Source organism: Lolium perenne, chromosome 1, assembly GCF_019359855.2.
Source record: "Lolium perenne isolate Kyuss_39 chromosome 1, Kyuss_2.0, whole genome shotgun sequence".
Classification (NCBI taxonomy): domain Eukaryota; kingdom Viridiplantae; phylum Streptophyta; class Magnoliopsida; order Poales; family Poaceae; genus Lolium; species Lolium perenne.
Window position 1 is genome coordinate 178,572,122 of NC_067244.2, and position 20,224 is coordinate 178,592,345.

The 20,224-nt window shown below is 42.1% G+C and overlaps 1 protein-coding gene across 15 annotated transcripts; it reads right to left on the bottom strand.

Moving 5' to 3' along the window:
• Positions 1-5,091: 5,091 nt before the first annotated feature.
• On the bottom strand, positions 5,092-19,976 carry LOC127314164 (uncharacterized). 15 transcript variants are annotated; one of them, XM_071820121.1, is made up of 20 exons: positions 19,425-19,976; positions 18,642-18,911; positions 17,930-18,004; positions 17,804-17,853; positions 17,312-17,574; positions 17,029-17,126; positions 16,277-16,500; positions 15,560-15,650; positions 15,317-15,478; positions 12,857-13,168; positions 12,370-12,544; positions 11,786-11,869; positions 9,412-9,508; positions 9,011-9,208; positions 8,655-8,915; positions 7,935-8,079; positions 7,312-7,537; positions 6,737-6,784; positions 5,916-6,098; positions 5,092-5,539 (listed from the first exon to the last, which is right to left on the bottom strand). In XM_071820121.1, exons 11-16 carry the CDS (start codon positions 12,436-12,438, stop codon positions 8,063-8,065), a joined length of 726 nt encoding a protein of 241 aa, XP_071676222.1. In that variant the 5' UTR covers positions 12,439-12,544; positions 12,857-13,168; positions 15,317-15,478; positions 15,560-15,650; positions 16,277-16,500; positions 17,029-17,126; positions 17,312-17,574; positions 17,804-17,853; positions 17,930-18,004; positions 18,642-18,911; positions 19,425-19,976; the 3' UTR covers positions 5,092-5,539; positions 5,916-6,098; positions 6,737-6,784; positions 7,312-7,537; positions 7,935-8,062. The 15 variants fall into 15 exon arrangements, with proteins under 15 accessions (XP_071676222.1, XP_071676213.1, XP_071676224.1 ...); XM_071820112.1 differs by having other exon boundaries at positions 6,737-6,881; XM_071820123.1 differs by lacking the exon at positions 6,737-6,784 and having other exon boundaries at positions 17,312-17,571; positions 17,804-17,850.
• Positions 19,977-20,224: the final 248 nt, after the last annotated feature.

Below are 20,224 nucleotides of genomic sequence, written 5' to 3' on the forward strand. Positions count from 1 at the left end.
TTCTTGTTTATCATCTCTTGCATCGATCTAAAGTCTTGTCGGGTTCCCAAGATCCAAAGGACCGATCAAGGTTATGAGGGGGTATGAGTGGTGCTTCAACCTCTAGATCGAAACCCACTGACATAAGGGTTAGTATAATAGAGAAACTGAGATCTATTTGGGGTCACCGTAACATCACTATGTGTAATGTTTTTGTGTGTTTAATTACTTAATGACTACTTAACACCCTGGGCTGCATAAGTGTGGTAGTGGATCAAAAGTCTACGGTCGATGTAGCTCGTAAAAGCTGTAGAGAATTAGGACGTGACACCCACAATATTTACCCTTATTTCAACATGACTCATGTTGCGCTTATTATTATCTTTATCCGATATGTATGCATATCTGCGGGTCAATCCAACCACAACAAAAAGTTAAGCTGACAAAAGACAACCAAGCTCTTAAGGTCTTGACAAATAATGTAATCTTATACCAAGAAAATCCTTCCCAAGGTTATATCAAATAAACCTATGTCTTATAGGAAAAAAGCTACTATATTGCATCCTTAATCCGGATCGAATGTATCAAACATTTTTATGGCGCCGTTATCGGGGAAGCAATTCTCGCTACCCTGGTGAGGTTACTAGAGACCTTGCTAGTTAGTTTTATTTATAATTTATTTTACTTATTGTTATTAGTTTACTTTTTCTTGTTAATTGAAGCCCAAAAATATTAGTTAATCTTTTATCTTACTAGTCTTGTTATTTTTTTAGTTAAATTAAAAATCCAAAAATATGGCACAAAAAGAAGCTTGAGAAATATGCTACCCCTAATGATGATTATTCTTATGCACCTATTACTCAGTGGAGAATTATGAAATCAAGCCTAACCATTTGGGCCTTATTCAGCAGAACCAATTTGTAGCTCCATCTTCCGAGGATGAAGGTTTGCACTTAAATACCTTCACTGAGATTTGCAACATGATGTTCATTAAAGATGTTAATCCTAATGTTGTCGGGTTACGCTTATTCCCTTTCTCTCTTAGAGGAAAGGCAAAAGACTAGTTTCGTTCATTGCACAAGGGTACTATTACATCATGGACAGTATGTGCTAATGCTTTCATGTCTAAATTTTTCCCTCCTACAAAAACTATGCAACTTCGGTCTAGCATTACAAGCTTTAGACAAGAAGACCGTGATACACTAGAACTCGCGTGGCAAAGGATGAAGGAGTCCATATGAAATTGTCCCAACCATGGGATGGAAGAGTGGCTAATCCTCCATTTATTTTATAATGCTCTTAATCCTATGTCTAAGTCAATGCGTCCAGGCGAAGCTAGCGCGCTTGCTGGCTAGGTGGGGGACGGCCAGGTTCGTGCGTGCGACGTTAATGCCGTCCGGCACGGGCGCGGGAGAACGGCGAGCTGGTCGTCGGCGACGGCGCTCGCGAGGACACGGGCGCCTGTCTGGCGGACTGAGGGTGCGGCGGCGAAGCTAACGGTGCTGAGAGGGGGGCCAGAGAGCAAGGTAGGGTTCAAGTGTGAGAGATAGGGTTAGGCAAACACTATTTCAAATAGTGTTGGGATTTGATCATATTTGGAATCTCAAGTTTTTGTCAAAATTGATTGGTGAAAAGAAATTTGAAAATTGGAAGAGGAGTGGATTGGACTTGCTTCTGATGATACACAACACACAAGGGTGGTGGTGGAATTTGAAAATAAAAGGAAAATGCAAAAATTGCTAAGTGGGAGATTGTTGCATTTGATAAAAAGTCCCAACTTTGCATGAGCATAGTTTTTGATCTAAGATGAATTTTAATGGTGGTCTTTACCACAGTTGTTCACCTTGATGTGTACTTGGATGTGGTGCGAAGAATTGGGAAAGTTTGGTTTGAAAAACTTGAATTACAGGGGCTCAAAGTAGTGACCAGACTGAAATTGGCAGATTTGACCAATATCACATGTGATCACAATTTGAGTTCAAATTTGATTTGATTTTTTTTGATTCCAAAAGTTGTAATAAGTGTTTAGTAACATAATACAACTAATGGTGAAGGCCAAATTGGTCTAGGTCAAAGATTTGTAAAAATGGCATAAACCATATGTGAGGGTTTTGGTGATTTTCTAACTTTTATTCTTTTCTTTTTATTTGCTTCACTTAGGCATGTGTAAGGTTTATTTAGTGTTAGATTGAGTTGGGTAAAGGGTTCAAACCATTTTGGGGCAATGTGGGTGCCTAGGTCAAGATTTGATATTTTGGCTAAGTGCCACATATGCCTCTATGCATATGTTTTAATTCATTTTTGTTTCTCACTTGGATTTGTTGGTAAGTACTTGGTTAGGTGTGTTGAGGTATTTCATAATCATCTACTCAAGGTATACAAAGCAAAATACAGTACTGTTTCATGCCTTGTAATACTAGTACTGTACTAATAATCGCGGTCCTTTCCTTGGATCGACCGGGCCGAATATCTACAACACGGCCGGCCGGACGAATCCAGGTTAGCGGATTCGGCATAAGAGAACCTAGTGAGTCAACGAATTACCTAGTGAAACTGAGGACGGTGATAGCCTCCTGTCAGCCTCCGTTCCCAAGTGACCGGCCTCCAGTGCTGCCCCGACGACGATCCCCGCAACACGCCTACTTCTGTGTTCAATGTGTAAACCAAGCATTAGAGATCCAACCATCCGGCGCCTATCTCTATGCAATTAACAACCCCGTTAGGATGACAAGATCACACCGTACCTAGTTTTCTCATCTCCAAGGGCAGTGCCATCTCCTCTCCGGCCATGGCGGTCAGTGTCCTCTCCTCGACGGACATCTCCGGCCATGGCGCTCAAGTCTAAGTCGGTCGCACGCGCCAGCCGCACGCGGTCTCTTCCACCTCTCCTGGTATTTATAGCCACGACGATGGGGGCCAATGTTTTCGTTCGAAATTTGAAACCCGGCGCCACTTTTTTCATCTAGGTCTGGTTGCTTGCCGCTACCTTTTTTCCTTTCCATCCATTGCCCTCTTGTTTACAAGGAAACTTGAACCGACGCATGGTCTACTTTCCATAAAACTAGGGCGTATCCACGCGTGGTATCATAATTATATTGGGTGCACATCCCGTGATTAGTTAAGCCAGGCCCGGCCGGTACAGCTCCAAGAGATAAAGCCGCGCATGCTTGCTACCTAGGCGAGAAATTAGCGTTGCCAATGCATTCCTCCTTATTTTCTCCCTCTCGTGACGGATTTCACCACTAAACGAGGCGAAGAGCTGCCCTGCATGTCACATTTATCAACGCCCAGTAATTATGGATAGGGCCTGGTTAATTAACGTCTTGTAATTATTCTATGCTTGGTGGTTGCTTCCCGCTACTTTTTTACTTTCCATCCATTGTCCCTTGTTTACAAAGAGTACCATGATTTATGCTCCATAAAACTAGGGCCTACCCTACCTTCGAGTATCATAACTAATTAGGTAAGCCAGACGCATATCCCTTGATTGGTAAAGCCAGCCCAGCCGGTACAGCTCCAGAAAAAAGATGACGCAGGGATATTTCTCCCACACATCCCCTAAACAATTACTCCTACTATTAATCGTTGCTACTACTCCAGGAAAAAATGAAGTAGTAGTAGTACTCTGTGCATGCTATCGTTACTTAGAGCATCTCCAACAGCCACGCTAAATTTTGACGCTGTAAAAGTACTTTGCAGCGCACTCTATGCGTATTTCGCGCGTGAGGCTATATTCTTCTCCGGCAGAAGCTCTAAATTTTGGAGCTGTAAAACTGGGTAGTTGTTTCTACGCGCGATTTGTACAGCACGCCGAGTGAAGTTGATCGGAATCGGTGGCGACAGAGTTCCCTCTCTCCTCTCCTCTGCTCGCCGAGCAAGAGTCAAAGTCTAAGTCACACACGATGCACGCGTAGGCTTCACCCCTCCTCTAGTATATATAGACTGCAGGCCAAGGGATAGACGTTTTCATTCAAAACTCCAAACTTGGCGCCACTTTTTCGTCTCCACCGATTGCCGCCACTGTTTTCAATCGAAATTAGCCGCTCGCGATTGATTTCCAATTTTCCATGCGATTATTATGGGCCTAATAATAACTGATTTGTTCCACTTGTTTGGAAGGAGGAGATGGAGGGTGGAGGAGTATTGTGCCACGGATGACCGCCCATGCTGGTTAGTTTTTCCAAATATAATATAACGACATGATCGCTTTCACTTAACGTTCCCTACTTCAAATAGTCTACCAAACCGAAATTTTAGGAGCGGGTCAATCCCCTAAAATCAGCAACTTCTCTCATTATTATAAGCATATATCCAACTATCAATACCGTGATTTGTGAGAGCTTTCGTTTACATGGAATAGAATTAATTGATTCAGCAAATTGTTCTTGTTCATGGAATAATTTCCTTTGTATGGTTTGCTTAACGAGGTTGTACCTCTGCCTTGCGTTTTCATCTACTCCCTCCGTCCATAAACATGGTGCTCTCCTCTCCTTGGTAAGGAACAAAGCAATGGCCATGGCGATCACTTTTAGTTCGAAGTTCGAAGTTTTTGGGCTCCATTACTGCCACTTTTCTCATCTCCACCCCGCTAATTTAGTTTCAATACATAGCTCTTCATTACATTAATTACAAAGACAGCACAACACATAGATACCGATGTGCCCCGGATCCGTGAGGAGGAGCGGGGCTGCCGATCCTGAAATCAGAGTCCCAACGCGGCGGATTGATTCGCGGAAACCATGCAAATGCCAATTGACACGGATGCATCATACCGAGCCTGATAAGCGTCCTGGCCACGAAATGCATTGGATACCACCTACTCGTTCATTCCGTAAATAAAATGTCTAATGCACGCTCCTCCATGTGTTAGTGAAAGCCCATAGCACAGGATTGATTCAGTGAAAGTTTCATGGCAACCCGTGAAAACCATGCCATTGTCTATGTATGTGTCACGGATGCATCATGCCGAGCTCAATGCGCAGCCAAATATTGTACCACCTAAATTGACCAAACTATTCATAGCTTGATTTTTGACTAAATTTATGTCTTCTTTTACACAATAGCAATCGGCTCATGAGCCAAAGCTTAATACACAACAAATCACATGTCTACTTGAGATGTAATGGAAACTATTTCTAAGCAAGTATATGTAATATGTTCCACACATTCAAAAGTGTGTCGATTCTACATCAATACAGCAAGGAAGAAGAAAACAAAACAAACAGTATGTGCATCTCTCAACATTGTGAAATGTTAGTTCTCTCAATTTTGGCATACAAAGAACCTACATGGATCTCTCCCGCTAGGTTGAATATGATCAGCCGAAGAAATTTCTAATACCAACATTACATAAAAAAAAAAGGACCTTCCATCCACGTAGATGCTCCAGGCCAAACAAGGACAGCAGTCCACCGGCAACTCATTATTAACCTAACAGGCAGTGAACACGGCACTGCGTCAATGAAATCAACAAAGAAAGCATGTACGGCCGGATCTCCAGCTCAACTCCTCCCCTTCACGAGATGGGCCACAGCAACCTGCTGCATGCACATCCTATCACCTGCACACCAATAAACCAAGAAAGGTTCAGCTCCACGAAGGGCATAGGGAACTACTGCTTAGCACGCAAGCAACACATGCACAAATAAAATGTTCAACAACTGGCGATTATTTAGACCGCCAAAAGTTGATCAACATTATGATTGGTTAGATCATATCAAATAAAATTGGTCAACAAGTGACTATGTGATCTAGAAGCTAGGCAAGTGATCGTTCTGCAACTAAAAGTCACTAAATGACTTGTATATTGGATGATACAGATGGCACTGGGCATGGCATAATGTAGAAAAGCATGTACAATCTCAGAAACTAAGAAATCCCACACGGAGCAACGATGCCCTCGATAACATACGAGAGAGGAGGCACGTAGAACTCACCAGCAGGGAGGTGAGGCCAGCGCCACCATGGTTATGGTATGGCGAGCACAAGGGCCATGTCACCAACCAAAGGAAGAAAAGGAGGCCGAGAGGGCCAAGCATGGCCTACAACTGCACTACAGGAGGCCATGGTCAACCCAACACTCACCATCGTGGCCACCATCAGGAGGCCACAGAGGAAACCTGGGAGATTCCATATGCTAACTCAAGATGCATGACAATTAATCACATAAACTTCAGAGTAATTGTTTCAAAACAATATATATACTGGCAGGACAATGAGGAACTGTTGAGCACAAGAACCCATAACAACTTCAATATGAGAAACTATAAATTCAGCACAAAGAAAATTGCCAAGCAATTGAAATAGAAGAGCTTCACTAGGACTAGCAAGAATCAAATAACAACAGGACCACCGGTTGAGCATTCAAGTTAGCTGGCACATGAAAAAAATTCAACTTCTTTGGTGAAGAACATGGAACATAAACAAGCTCAAACCCCGTAATAAAAAATGATGCGTAGGTCACGCACAAGACATGTTTGCACAGAAATAATCCAGAACAAGTAATTAGCATTGCAAGACAGTGCCGGATAAAAAAAAGTTTTCAAGTCCTAATTAGTGACACTCCAAAGTCAAATAATACTATGAGTTGATACTTTTACATGTCTTCAAGCTTTGATGCTAATTGATCAAGCCAATAATCAAATCATTCAGGAAACAATGATTGACCACATGAACACATCCACAATGCACACATCATGCTTCGAAGCAAAAATATAGCTTACGCATCAAACTAAAATACTTGTGTGTCTCTACCTACCACAATTGAAATAAGAGTGTGATTGCAAACGAAGTAAGAGTGCCACTCCTGAAGATTATGCAAGGAACATGATCAATAGCAAAGCCAAATATTTTTGCACAAAATGTTCCTGTCACAAGTTGATCTGAACCAGCCACTGTTATTCCTGTAGATTTTGAAATCGAACAAGTAAACTACACAAAGATGACTTGAATTTTCTAGCAGGGCATGCACACAACATACTAAAAAATAGTCAAGTTGTTATAAATTGCATTTGTTGCTTGTTATTACTGGTGACCACAGTATGCATAAGAGATACACTACTTTGATTATTTGAATGGGAGTATGGAACCGAGAGACCATTGGTATAAATTATAAATATTTTTAAAATAAAACTCCAGTTACATTCAAATATAAGAAAGAGCATATCACGTTTTCTGTGAGGCCAGCTAATTGGCTACTTGTTTAATTTGTGCGAGGAATCAGATCATCCAATAGATTAACAAGCTCATCAACTGACTACATGAGATGGCAGAACTCATGACCAGTTGCTACATCGGCTAAAAAAAGGACATGGGGATGAACCATGAACTCACCTCAAGAGGTTGTAGACGAGGCAGAGAATCACCACCACAGTGGTTGCGGCACGATGAACTCGCGGTCATAGCACGACGGCGAGAAGCAAGGTAGTCGAAGCCAAGGGATGGTCAGGCCTAAAACCATGCACAAGGTGTGCCAACACAGCAACAGCAGCATCACCGGAGCTAGAAAGGCCATGTCACACCGGACCGGGCAGCTCCAGGTCAAGTTCTCTCCTACTGGCTGCAAAGTCAATGTAAAACTTACTCTATATTTCTGCAAATAGGACAATACACGTATCCACACCAATCACCAAACAAATAAAGACCATGCAAATAAAGACTTGTTTCATCTTATCCGAGAATAAAAAATGATAGGGAAGAGAGGTATCCTTGGGTAGTACTAACCAATAACACCCATAAGAAGAGAGGTAACCAGAGATAATTATGAGATCGGAAATATAAACATCCATCAATACAGTACTTAATTCTACATTCTACAGTACAATTATCAGATACAGGGCACAAAGCAGAGGAAGATCTGTTCTCGACGGATGAGATCACTGGATATAACATACAAATGCAGATGCCAGTACAAAAAAAATTGACAGTGACAAATCATATCTAGTTAGCTAGCTAACCTGTTCCTTAGGAAAGTGTTGAGGAGACTGATCCCTGCGGAGAACTGACCGGCAGCAGGGCGATGGAAAAACTGGGCACGTGAGGCCACGGCCAGCCCAGAAGCACCACCAGAGCCGGAACGCCCGGGTCACACCGGACAAAAATCTGTAGTAACAGTTAAAAGTCAAAATTCCAGAAATAAATACTACTAGTTCTGCTACAACAGCAACTAGAAATTAACTATTGAAGGCTAAATTTTAATGATGGCAACATATGAAGTGATACATACATAATAATTCAAGTTGTAAATGGCAAAAGGAGAAGAAATATAATTCTTCCAGGTCATAAAATGCAAGGATTGAGTAAAATACATTATCTACATGCATCTGAGCTAGCTTGCTTGCTTAACCTGTGTCATAATAAGATACTAAATTCCCGTATCTGTAAGCCACCGAGGTGGCTAACATCTGTAACCAACTCTTCTTTGCAATGAAATGAAACGCAATGTCATTGCGTTTTCTCGAAAAAAAAAAACAATAAGATACTAAAAGGAGGTTGCACTTATTCATCCCAACCAGTGTCCACTGGCAAATGGTATTTGACATGAATACTTATTTGCATGTCCAGTTTATATACATCCGACTTAAGTGCCCAGAAAGGCATAAAGACATACTGCAAATTCAGAGTACCCACAGAGACAGAAAATTAGAAGTGATATTAGAGAAAAGATCACATCAGACCATGCAAGTATTGATCCTTCAATAGCTGCAACAGGAACATATTCATCTCCAATAGGAATGTCAGACCAATGGAAGTGAATCCTTCCCCTCCTCCACCACTACTGCCAGCTCTTACAAAGCCTCCATCACTTGAAAGGATGGAGCTCTCCGCTAGGGACAATGTGCGCATAAATAGAAGAATACCTCCAGAACCACCTCCAGGTCCAACAGAGGCATTAGTTACAGCATCAGTTGAACTGCCACCCTCCCACAAACCCAACACTGGAATGCAGTTACAATAAATGTAAGAGACAAATTATTAAGATCTAGTGCGCTTCCAAGACAAAATATGGGCCAATCATTGATATATGTGTTACCAGTTATACCACCACCAGCTGTGGAAGACCCTGCGGTGTCATTGCCACTGCCATTGCCAAGTTCACAAGGCAAATCAGCATTACCATATGTAGTTCCACCGTCAGCACTGGCAACCACCAGCAGGAGCTCAGGGAGACCCACACTGCACAGTTGGGGGACAACCACCGGTGGGCTAGTCCTTGTTCGACTTCCTGAACCTGAATCAACCCAAAACATTTCACTTTTATGAGATCTTTTGAATCATGATAAAAAAAATGCACAGCCAAATCCTAGCAATATTAACAACACAAAACCAAACCAGTAAATAATAGGCTCAATGGCTGGAGCACAGAACAACCATTGCTTCGTGGCCGTTGTATCAAAGAGCAAGTAGAGGAAAAAGAAGAAACCAAGAATTTACCTAATCCGAGAGTAACCGAAATGGAAGTATGAGAGCATGGGAAGGTCTCAACAAAGTACAGGCATGCTCTCTCCTGTTCTTGCAACGGTTTGTTCATCTACAAGAAGAAATAATCAGTATCAAGTACTTGCAATGTTCAAGCAGAATTCAAACCGCAGCAGGAAGCAAATTCTAAAATATATCCAACAGCATATTTCTATAACCAGGAGGTACATATGACACAAAGAAGAAATGAAAATTTTGAAATAACAAGCTAAGCATGTATACTGCCATACTAGAGATACCTATGATACAAAGAAGAAATGGAAATTCATCAAATCATGTTATTGGTGCCTTTTTCGCTAACTTTGTCTTGTGTTTAACAATCTCTGTTGTGCACGCTTTAACTGCATCAGCGAGTATTGAGAAGACTTGGTTATATCCAAAGAAGAAAGGAAAAGATACAAGGGTCTAAGAAAGAGCTCACAACAATTAAGGACAGCTCTGTTTAAGAGTGGACAAGATGTAGAGAGCATTGGCACATTAAACAATCAGAACTCAGAAGGTACCTAACAACAAGTATATCACAAGATTTCTCCTTTCTTATATGTGTATACCATACGTATAAGTGGATTTTAACTTGCACATACATGACTCGAATAAAACCTAAAATGGAGCCTGCAAATATGCAACCACCATATTTTGAAACCCGACAAGTAACAAGAGAAAAAAGAATCAACCATTCAGGTTAGTGAGCAGGCCATGAATTAAGCAGTAGCATTGAGTTACACTTCAAACTAGGATAATAAGGTGGCACACTCTTAAGTGAAATATTTTTTCAGTGTTTTACTTGGCGTATATGCTTAAAAGAGTAGATTCTATATCATCACAATAGTAGGATGATTTATCAACATTTTGCCTAATCATAATTCAGTCCATCTTGGTAGCTGGATATCTGAAGGACTACAGAATTCTTGAACGAAAAAAACAAGGCCCTTTGTAGAAAGAGACGATGTTAGGTTCTTGTAAAAGGCATTGATTAACTTTAAAAAAATGTTTGTCGGCCTAAGCCATCAGGTATTTGCTTAAATGGACAAAACATTGTGTGAAAACATCAAGCACTCACAGCAATGAGCTGGTGATTTTCTCAACAGTAACATTCAACCATATAGGTGGTGAAAATATCAAGCACTATCCCTAGTACGGTTGGAGGTCTGGGAGGAAACTGTAATCAAAATAGCGGTGAAGATTGTCTAATGAAGCAACATAGACATCATGGCACAGAGCATTAAGTGCTGCACAAATTTGACCTGGCAGGTAAATCAAGGGCAAATAATAAACCAAAAGCACTGGGAGCTGTTCGCTGCCCTGCATCGTCACGTCTAAGATGTATTATGCGTGCCATAACTAACACGAGGAAGCTCCTGAGCTAATGTCTGAAGCTGCTTCATAGTGGCATTACATAAATTCAAAGGCACCGAGCTGGAATCCCTGTAGCCAAAGAGCTACTATTGTTAAACACGAGTTTTTGGTGAGATCGTCATGTACTTCTAGAACGCATGGAATGAACAAAGAATCCACTTACATAAAAAAATGCTAGGCCAGAACCAGCAAAGATCAACAAGCCAGTGGCAACTAAAAAAATTCATGCCTTAGACATGTGCTTGCCTTAGAACTGTAAAGAGAAGGAAAAGAATCAGTAAGTATGAATAATACTACAAAAACTTTCCTGTGAACATGATGCAAAGAAGCATTGGCACATCAGACAATAAAAAGAGGTCCATCCCAATAGGTTTCTCTTCCTATTATCATTAAGGAAAACACAAGGAGTAAAAGAAACAGATTTAAATTGCAAATTTATGCATCAAATAAAAACTTATAATGGAGCCTGCACATATGCATCCATCGGACTTTGAAACCCAGCAAGTATTAGGAAAAATAATTTTTGCGAGACTCTCGTATATGTGTTCTGGAATGCACGAGAGGAGATGACCCGCCGTATTTTCCAGGACGAGACCATGTATGAGCTATTGGGGATGATACATCAAGGTTGCACAGGTAATAACCTTGTGTGGGCCATTAGGAAATTAATGCCCACCAGTTTCTGCCAAGTGTTGAATATAAACACACTCACTCATGGTCCATAGTACATATGGCTGAACAAATATATAAGACTTGCAATGCACAGTCTCGGATGCAACTTCACCCAGATCAATTCACAACAATTGCATTAAGCTACTCAAGTCTATGGACAGAGCAAACACTGGAGTGTTGGTCAAAGAAGCCCACCTGATTCAACTACCGAGTCATGCAACGACAAAAAAACCTTAATTGACCAGCATTGTTCTGGAACATTTATCAGGCATTTAAAAGGACAAACATGGTTCTAACATACCTCTGACAAACCAAAGATCTCAACATGGTCAACAGTTTTAATTGTCCCTTGTTGGACACGTCCAGTCACAGCAGTACCACGGCCCTGCAAATTGAAACAATTAATCAATATAAGAATGAGCTGCCAATGAATAAGATCAGGTACAATTAATGTCTTATTTGGTCACTGATGGTCTTTTTATGGAGCAGGTACTCAACTCCTTAATGATACTAACAGTCATGCTTATACCCAAAAGATTACACCTAAATAAGGAATGGGAAAGGATGATCTTAGAGTTTAGAAACTGAGTAAATATAAATAAGGAGCAGAAAGTGCTCAACAGGCTGAACAGGGCCTATAACATCTTAAAGTCAAAGACTTCTGATTCAGTGTTTTAGAGTACAGTATTAGTAGCCGTTACAAATATGCCGTGGCAACCACGGAGCCAGGACAACCTTCAGGGAAGTCATGAAGATAATAAATGATTAAATGTTGAAGTGTAAATACGCACAACAAGAGTAAGTTGACAGCATCATCCAGCAGCAACATCAGTGGCTGCTAATACTGGAACATGAGCAGTCCAAAACTGATTGAGAATATGATACCTGTGATTTATGACCATGAATGCTTGCGGCACCAAGACAACGACAATGCCACAAGAAGGCTGGTTGCATATTTTCTCTGTTGAGCAAAATATGATGAGCTTTGAACCCCTCTCTTCAGCTCTAAAAATCTGCTGCAAACGGCGTTGCTTATCCATTGTGGAACCATCTCTGCATACTGCATCCATACACAACAGTGAAACTCAGAAATGGACCATCCAGAAGAAATAGCCAAATACTGTGATATATCAAATACAGTTGGGTGCTCTAGAATTCCTTTTTCCGAACAACTAAACATTATTACGATATTGAGCACCAATTGGCAGTAGCCACTATAAGAGGTAATACAACAAGGAAAGCATCCAGTACAATAACATCAAAGCCTTTTTCCCAACAAGGAAAGCATCCAGTACAACAAATCAAAGCCTTTTTCCCAACAAGGAAAGCATCCAGCATGGCAAACAAATAAGAATACGGCCACAAGGATTACCTGTGTGATGTGTTGTTGGCAGCAAGTTCATCGATGTTTCCAATATTGATCTGGATAGGATCTGTCAATAAATCACCAGATATTTTTGTAACCTCTTTTGGCCAAGTGGCAGTGTACATCATAGAGTATGGCTGCTACGAGGAATCTCATCCACAATCTTCCGTGTTTGTGGCTCAAAACCAATGCCAAGCATGCGTTCAGCTTCATCATCTCCAGAATACCATCAAGTCGTCCAGGTGTAGCAACCACAATATGTGCTCTACGCTCAAGTTCTCTAAGCTGAGAGCCCTTTGGAGCACCACCATACAGGCACTGCGAAAATAAATAAAAAATGAACATACGTTAAAGATTGTGATACATCAGCTAGCAGCAGAACTCGGGACATATAGCACATTGTCTACAAGGCAAAAAAGAGGCACAATGGTTCATGGAAGGTCATTCCAAGATAAGACTTGTTTTGATATTGGCAGCACCTTTTGTCCAGAATCAGATTAGTCTAAGATGTCTTTTAACAATTATATGTATATTCTTACAAGGCAACACTTCTAAATATAATCACATGGTTACGATCAGTTGGCATCCAGTGTCTATTAACGCTCCTAAGATGCCTTTCCCAACGATGTTTCCTCATTTCATTGGTCACTAATTTCTGTACTCATCTCATAGAACCAATAGGTACGATGGCAAATTCAGGACAAAACAAGCTACCTAGAACTTATTTATTCTAAGACAGTTTCGGGTTGGAAGAAATACATCACCAATATTTTCTTACGAACATGACAAGATAAATAACTAGTTCTAACTTGCACCTCCTAGTAAACCTGAGAATGGTTCTATAACTGCACCATACCTCAACCGTACCCGAAAGAATAAGGCATGGCACCACAACCGGAACTAAACCCATTTGATAATTCCATCCCCCCAACTAAAACCAAAACTATACGGTTTTTTGACCCAAACTAACTAAAAAGAGTGCCAAACTATGGGTCAAAACCGTTTGTTGCATTTGGTAGAGAATCATTCGCTCAAGTGAGTTGAGTCCTATATACTGGTCTGCAATCTGTCAGCAAGCTCTCACGGGCTACGCATAGAGCAAAGATACAGAAATTCACGTAGTGAAGCAACAGGCACGCAAGATGCAAAGGACAGATTGAGCGCTGCTGGACACAGCCATGCGCGAGCTCGTTGTTCCAGCCGACCGCTTCGTCGTCGTACAAGCCCATGCAGTGCTCAGGCCAGCTCGTACAGGTGTGCTCCATGACCATCCTCTCCAAATTAAGCGCCACCTACAGGTGTGCTCCATGTCGTCGGTGTCCTGGTGCCCGCCGCTGTCGGAATCCCCACTGTTGGTCCCGCCTTTACCTGCTCTAGCTACAGCAGCTTGGCGGCAAGGCTACCACCAGTGCCAACGTGGTCTTTCTAGCACCATTGGCCAGGCGATTGAGCACGTTCTTTCTGTTGTGGCAAGGCCTCCGTCGGCACCAATGACTCCCGCTCGGTCGCCACAAACCAATCCAGCAACCGGATCTTGACCATAATTACGCAGCTGTTAGGAATCCAACAGTTTAGGCCCCGACCCAACCATCCCCCAACTGTTTGCTCTCTAAACCCAAACCAAACCAAGCCGTTTACACTTTAGACCCGTAACAACCTGAATTAGTTGAGCCCACAATAAGAAACCGAACTGTTTAACTGTTTGACCCAAGAACCGTTTCCAGGTTTACCTGCTAGTACCAGAGACTAGAGAAGAAAATAGAATCCACAACTACCATTAGCACAAGTTAGAACATTCATACTTGATCCCCTAGTTTGCCAAACACACTAAATGGAAACACTATCAAACTAAACCAGGAGTTATGCATCCCCATACTAGCTTCAGGCCAATACCAACCTAGAAACATGAAAATAAACTGATTTGCAACCAAATATGACAAACAGTTGCATTTCTTCTCTGAAAAACCTTTTCTACAGCTAGAAATCCCTGCAGCAAACATTGTCCTAACACTGCATCCCGTGGATGGCGGTGACTATCAACAGTATGAATGCACTTTTTTTTTGCGGGGAAAAGAGAATATATTAACTTGTAGTAGGAATACAGTCGTCGGCAACAACTTCAGTCACTATCAACAGTATGAATGCACTTTAATATCCACGATCTCAGGCTTTAGCATCCAGCGAACAATACTTGGCAAACATACAAATGCTTGTATTCGGGAACTCAAAAAAGAATCAAATCTTGCAAATCGGATCAAATGGCAACCAACATGAGATAAAGGGCACACACTTTAATGAATGAGCCATAAGAATGATTCACATTGTGTCAGGTTTTAAACAATTTTGACTAACAATTTTAGATCACCAATTTCCAAATAATTAATATGAACTAAAAGAATGAAATGAATATGTTGTTTGATCACATCTCATTCATCGAAACAGGCACAATGATTGCAAAAGTGCTACCTTTCTTGAAGACAAAGAGCATCTGACTCAAGTTGAAACACAAAAAGATGTTCAGTGAGAGGCAAGGTGTGCTCATAGAAGAGACCATTGCCCTTTCTTTTGAACCTCAGGTGTTTCTTCTCTACTGGATGACGAAGACAATGTCTCAATTACAGTATCAGGCTGAAAACAAACCAGGCTGTAAATTTGTGGACATCAAAGTGCTACAAGTAAAACACACTACGATAGATTGAACAAGCATACCGCTTCATTATCTTCTCCACGGAAGGTGACCTTCTGGTTATGCTGTATGCCCTTCTCAGCATGACCATCTAGGTCCTTCTCCTGAATAACCCTGATATAGTGCAAACTAAACAAAAGTTAGATAATAAGATGATATATATTTAGCAAATGATCTACATGATACATACTCAACAAATTATCATGTAAATTGAGAACATGGTAACCTCTAAATGATATATATATTCATAAAATGATCATGTTAATTCAAAACTTGGTAATCTAATGGCACATGCATCAGTAAGGCAGCAAACAGAGTTCATCTACGAAGATAGTTGCAAGTAGTTGTTGCTAGTACAGATGCATTACTACAACACAAGTAGTCGACACCACAGACAGAAGCACGGAGTTTAGTGTCATTTAAAGCTGCTTAACCTCTCTATAACATTTAAACCTTAATTGGTCTGCTGACACCAAACAAAACAAAGACCAAGACTTGTTCTTTACAAAGTGTGACAAAGCATAGTTTGAGTTCAGTACAACACTACATATTGCATATAAGGACAATTACCAACTTTATAAAGCATCGCATCTTCAATAATTCAAAAGCATTAGATTTGCCCAAACATCACGTCAAGGGTAGTAAACAAAATCGAATATTTCAGTAAAAAACCTCATTCGCACTCAACGCATACATACATCCAGCAGCCCAAGGTGAGTAACCGAGAGAGAAAGCAAGACCTTCTGTGTCACGCCGATGGGGGGCTTGGTGCTGTAGGAGACGTCCCAGTCAACGAAGGAATGGGCAGCAGGTCGTAGTGGATGCCGGTAGCACCAGCTCAAGCTCCACCAGGCAGGTACAAATATTCTCAGCTACATTGTTCTGCAACTTCGTTACCAGTTGGAGCTTGCAAGACGCACGAAGCATGCCTCTGCAACTTCACCTTAGCACCATTATTCAGAACCTGCTTTTGCAATAATATGTCAGGAACTATGACAAACTACCATATGTGGATGTTGTTTCACACCATATATGTTTACATGCGTCTTCAACTTTATAACTAATAATAGTAGTTCCGATCTAAAATCGATTGGCTAGCTACATTCTGGAAGGAAAAACAAAGAAATATTATACTTTTCATTTGCATTGCAATTTTCAAGATATATGTAACCAGCTACTAAGAAAAATTTCAGTGGAATAACTACTTTCTGAAAAAAAGAAAAGTTATGAGATAATATTATTCTTTTCACTTGCAATTGCAGTCTTCTAGATGGAGAACAAGCCACTCAGGCAAGCACTATAATTATTGATGTTTCCCTGATTCACATATTTAGCGGAGTAACTACACAAAGTAAATACAAAAACGAAACAAGAGGGATTAGTTGACCCCATAAGGAAGAAAAGGGGTCTTTTATATCTGAAAAATTAAACCTACAGCTAGAGAAACCTGAGACTAGAGTCCACAAAAGAGGAATTGAAACAGGCACAGGACCTTGACGACGACCAAGGTGACCGAGGTGATGCTGGACCAGCGGGTGTACTGCTCCGAGAACTTGCCCACCTATCTTTCTGACCCATCCACTCCTCCGGCTGCTCAAGAAAGAGTCAACAGCAAATAGTATCAGCGAACTTTGTAACATAATGGTAAGATTTATCATAGCAATGCTCAGAACAGGCTACGAAGTAAGCAATATGGTAAGTACATTATCTGGTAGGTGCTTTGCACAAGCAACACTTGAAACCACAAAAAAATACATGAAACGATGGATTTATACCTCCAAATGGCAGAAGTGCGTCGACGAATGCATACAACAACAACGGCAGCCTTGTGTTGTCCTGCAGCTAGGCCGGGGCAGGGGTGCCCTCTCGGTCCGGGTGGCGCGAAGGCCTGAGCAGGAGGGCGCACAGTGTGGTGGCATCGCTGGTCGTCGTCACCGGCAAGAGAGCACCACTGCACATGGTCGACACCAGCTGTCTATCTATGCAACTCCTGCCACTCAACCTTCCGCCTCTTCACATCATCTCGCCCGTGCACCTGCTGTAACCGGACGGACAGATGCTTAGAATATCTTTTCAGCTAGCATCTGAACTGAGAACTTCCAGAAAATATACTAACATGTGCTCAAATTTGATAGGTATGTTAAGAAACGTGCTAGAATGGACAGCATCTCAGGCTTCGCCAATTTACTTCTACTAAGTTTTAATTCATTTGGATCCAACAAACAAACCTTTAAACATGGCCTGAGGAAGAACGTCCAATAACTTACCAAATTTGTGCGCCATTGTTCTTTTATCTGTAGTAACTCTGCGGCTGCTTCTGTGTGTGTAGGAAAAACCTCAGTTAAGGATGTATATAAGAATCTGAATAGAGAACTTTCAGAAAATATACTTACCTTCAATTTGAAAAGTTCCAGACTATGTTCATTACCGAAGCACACATAGTTTTTTTTCTCTAGAATACAAGAGACCTGACAATAAAAACCACAAAAAAGTCAGAACGCGCAGAAGCTTAGCATATCTTTTCACTACGTAGAGAAGCGAGTTTAGTTACAAAAGACACAACAAGTGGCTAATTTACCAAGATAAACTTGCAAATATAAAATGTTTAGAAGATTCAAACTAAAAGAAATGCAATTTCCAGTTAAAATGACACAAATATGCAGATGCAGACAATAACACGACAAAGTGTGGCATAACCTGGACAAGGAGTACAAAGTTGAAATATAGTGCAGCATAGGTTTTAACACATCTTGCAGACATTCAGCTTGAGTAATTACTCATTCAGAGCTAAAAAGGAAAAAAATTGCTTGTTTGTTCTTCCACACAAGGAAATGGACAGATTCCAATATATAAAAAAATTATATTTATGTGATCATAATATGTATATACAGGCACTGTAGCCCAAATATTTAACAGAAGCTAGAACCCACTAAAACCATTAACTCCCCTAAACAGAAGTACAATCATTAACCCTAATCCAATTAAAGGCATGAAACTGAGCGTCACCAAGCCCTTCTCCTTATCTGCACGAGGACAAGCATGAGCAAGCTGAAATCTTGCATTTTTAGGTCTAAACACGGATAGGAGAACAGATCGGGAGCTTACCATGTCGTGTGAGCTTGACGGGGGAAGATCGAAGACATGGAGGAGGTCCTCCATCTAGAGCGCCGGCTTCAGCCTCTGCCGCTGCTACTGCTGCTAGGGCGCTTTGCCGTCGCCGTCATGGCCGCCATGCTCTGCAGCCAGCCAGCCAGCAATGTCCCGACGCAGGAGTGGCATCCAGGCAAGGAGAGACTTTCAAGCCCAGATGGGGCTTCGTTCCATCGCAGCAGTCACCCACGTCATCATGCCATGTTGTGGTTAGTTGACGAACGCCTCAAACAGAAAAGCATAAATAGAATTTAGCTTCGGGAATTCTCAAGGATACACAAACAACTAGACATGCACTTAACAGATGAATTACTAGTAGAACAAGTAGTGAATCAATGAGAAAGTAATATGCACTTAACTGAAACAAGCATGGGATTCTTAAGCATAGAGAAAGCTACTAGAATGAGCTCATTTTATCAGAAGTCAGTGAGCACGCTTTCACAAAGATTATGGATAGTTCAGTTTGTCGGGGATGAAGAGCTAGTTACTAATACACGAAATAAGATGGAATGGATAGGAACATGTGATGAAGCTATTTATTAGCACCGTTATAGTGCTGACCGGCTCCAACCAACACTAAGTGGAGCGACCAGGACGAGAAAAGAAAGAACATTTCCCGCAGATTTGGCACACAACGGATTCACAGAGAGGAAGGCTTGTTTTCTCCACTGCTAGCACACTCAACGTGGTAAAAAGAAAAAAAAAATAGAAGGACAGTATGGAGGAGAGGGGGCTCACGGGGCTGCAGCGGGTTTGGGGAGGTGGCCGGCAGGAGCATGACGGAGTCGTGGGCGGCAGCAGTGAACCGGAGATGTTGCCGGCGGCAGCAGGTCCACCGCGCCTCCATTCCTCCGCCGCCACGACCTCCAGCACCACTCCTGTCGTCCGCTGTCACGGATGTCGCGGAAAGACACCGTCGCGCCGCCTCGGTCGTACCCGCAGGCCACCCACACGCGTGGAGCTCGTAGGCCAGCGGACTCTGCCGGCCACAGGGCCGATCGAGAGGTCGAGGCGGGTCCTCTCGCGCTTCCCACGATGTGGATCGCTCCGGGGAGGAGGCGGGCCGGGGCGCCTCCCTTGATGTGGGGTGCTCCGAGAAGGGAGATGGCGGCGGTGTACGATATGCTCTGGCGCACTGGTTGCGGAGAGAGGGGCGACGGATGGGAGGAGGGACACGCCGGAGGTGGGGGAGACGAGGCACCAGCGAGGGGAGGAGCGGCGGCGCCGGCGAATTTGGGACGGGAGGAGGGTTTCGATGGGGCTGGGACTTAACCAGATTTACCGTCACACGTTTGGTATCGTGGGGTTAGCTAGGTCTTAACCAAAGTTTAGTAGATCAAGCCATGCGCAACGCGTTTAGCTAGGTCTTAACCAAAATTTCGCCTCGCGCCATGCGTTTGAGCCCAAATTTGACGCCCCCTCTTCGCTCATGTTGGAATATTCCTGGCGCGTTGCAGTATCTCGCCCTAAAATTCCGTCTTTTTTGTTTTTCCGTAGGTATCCATCAAAGTGACCGACATTGCATGTAGGCGTATTAT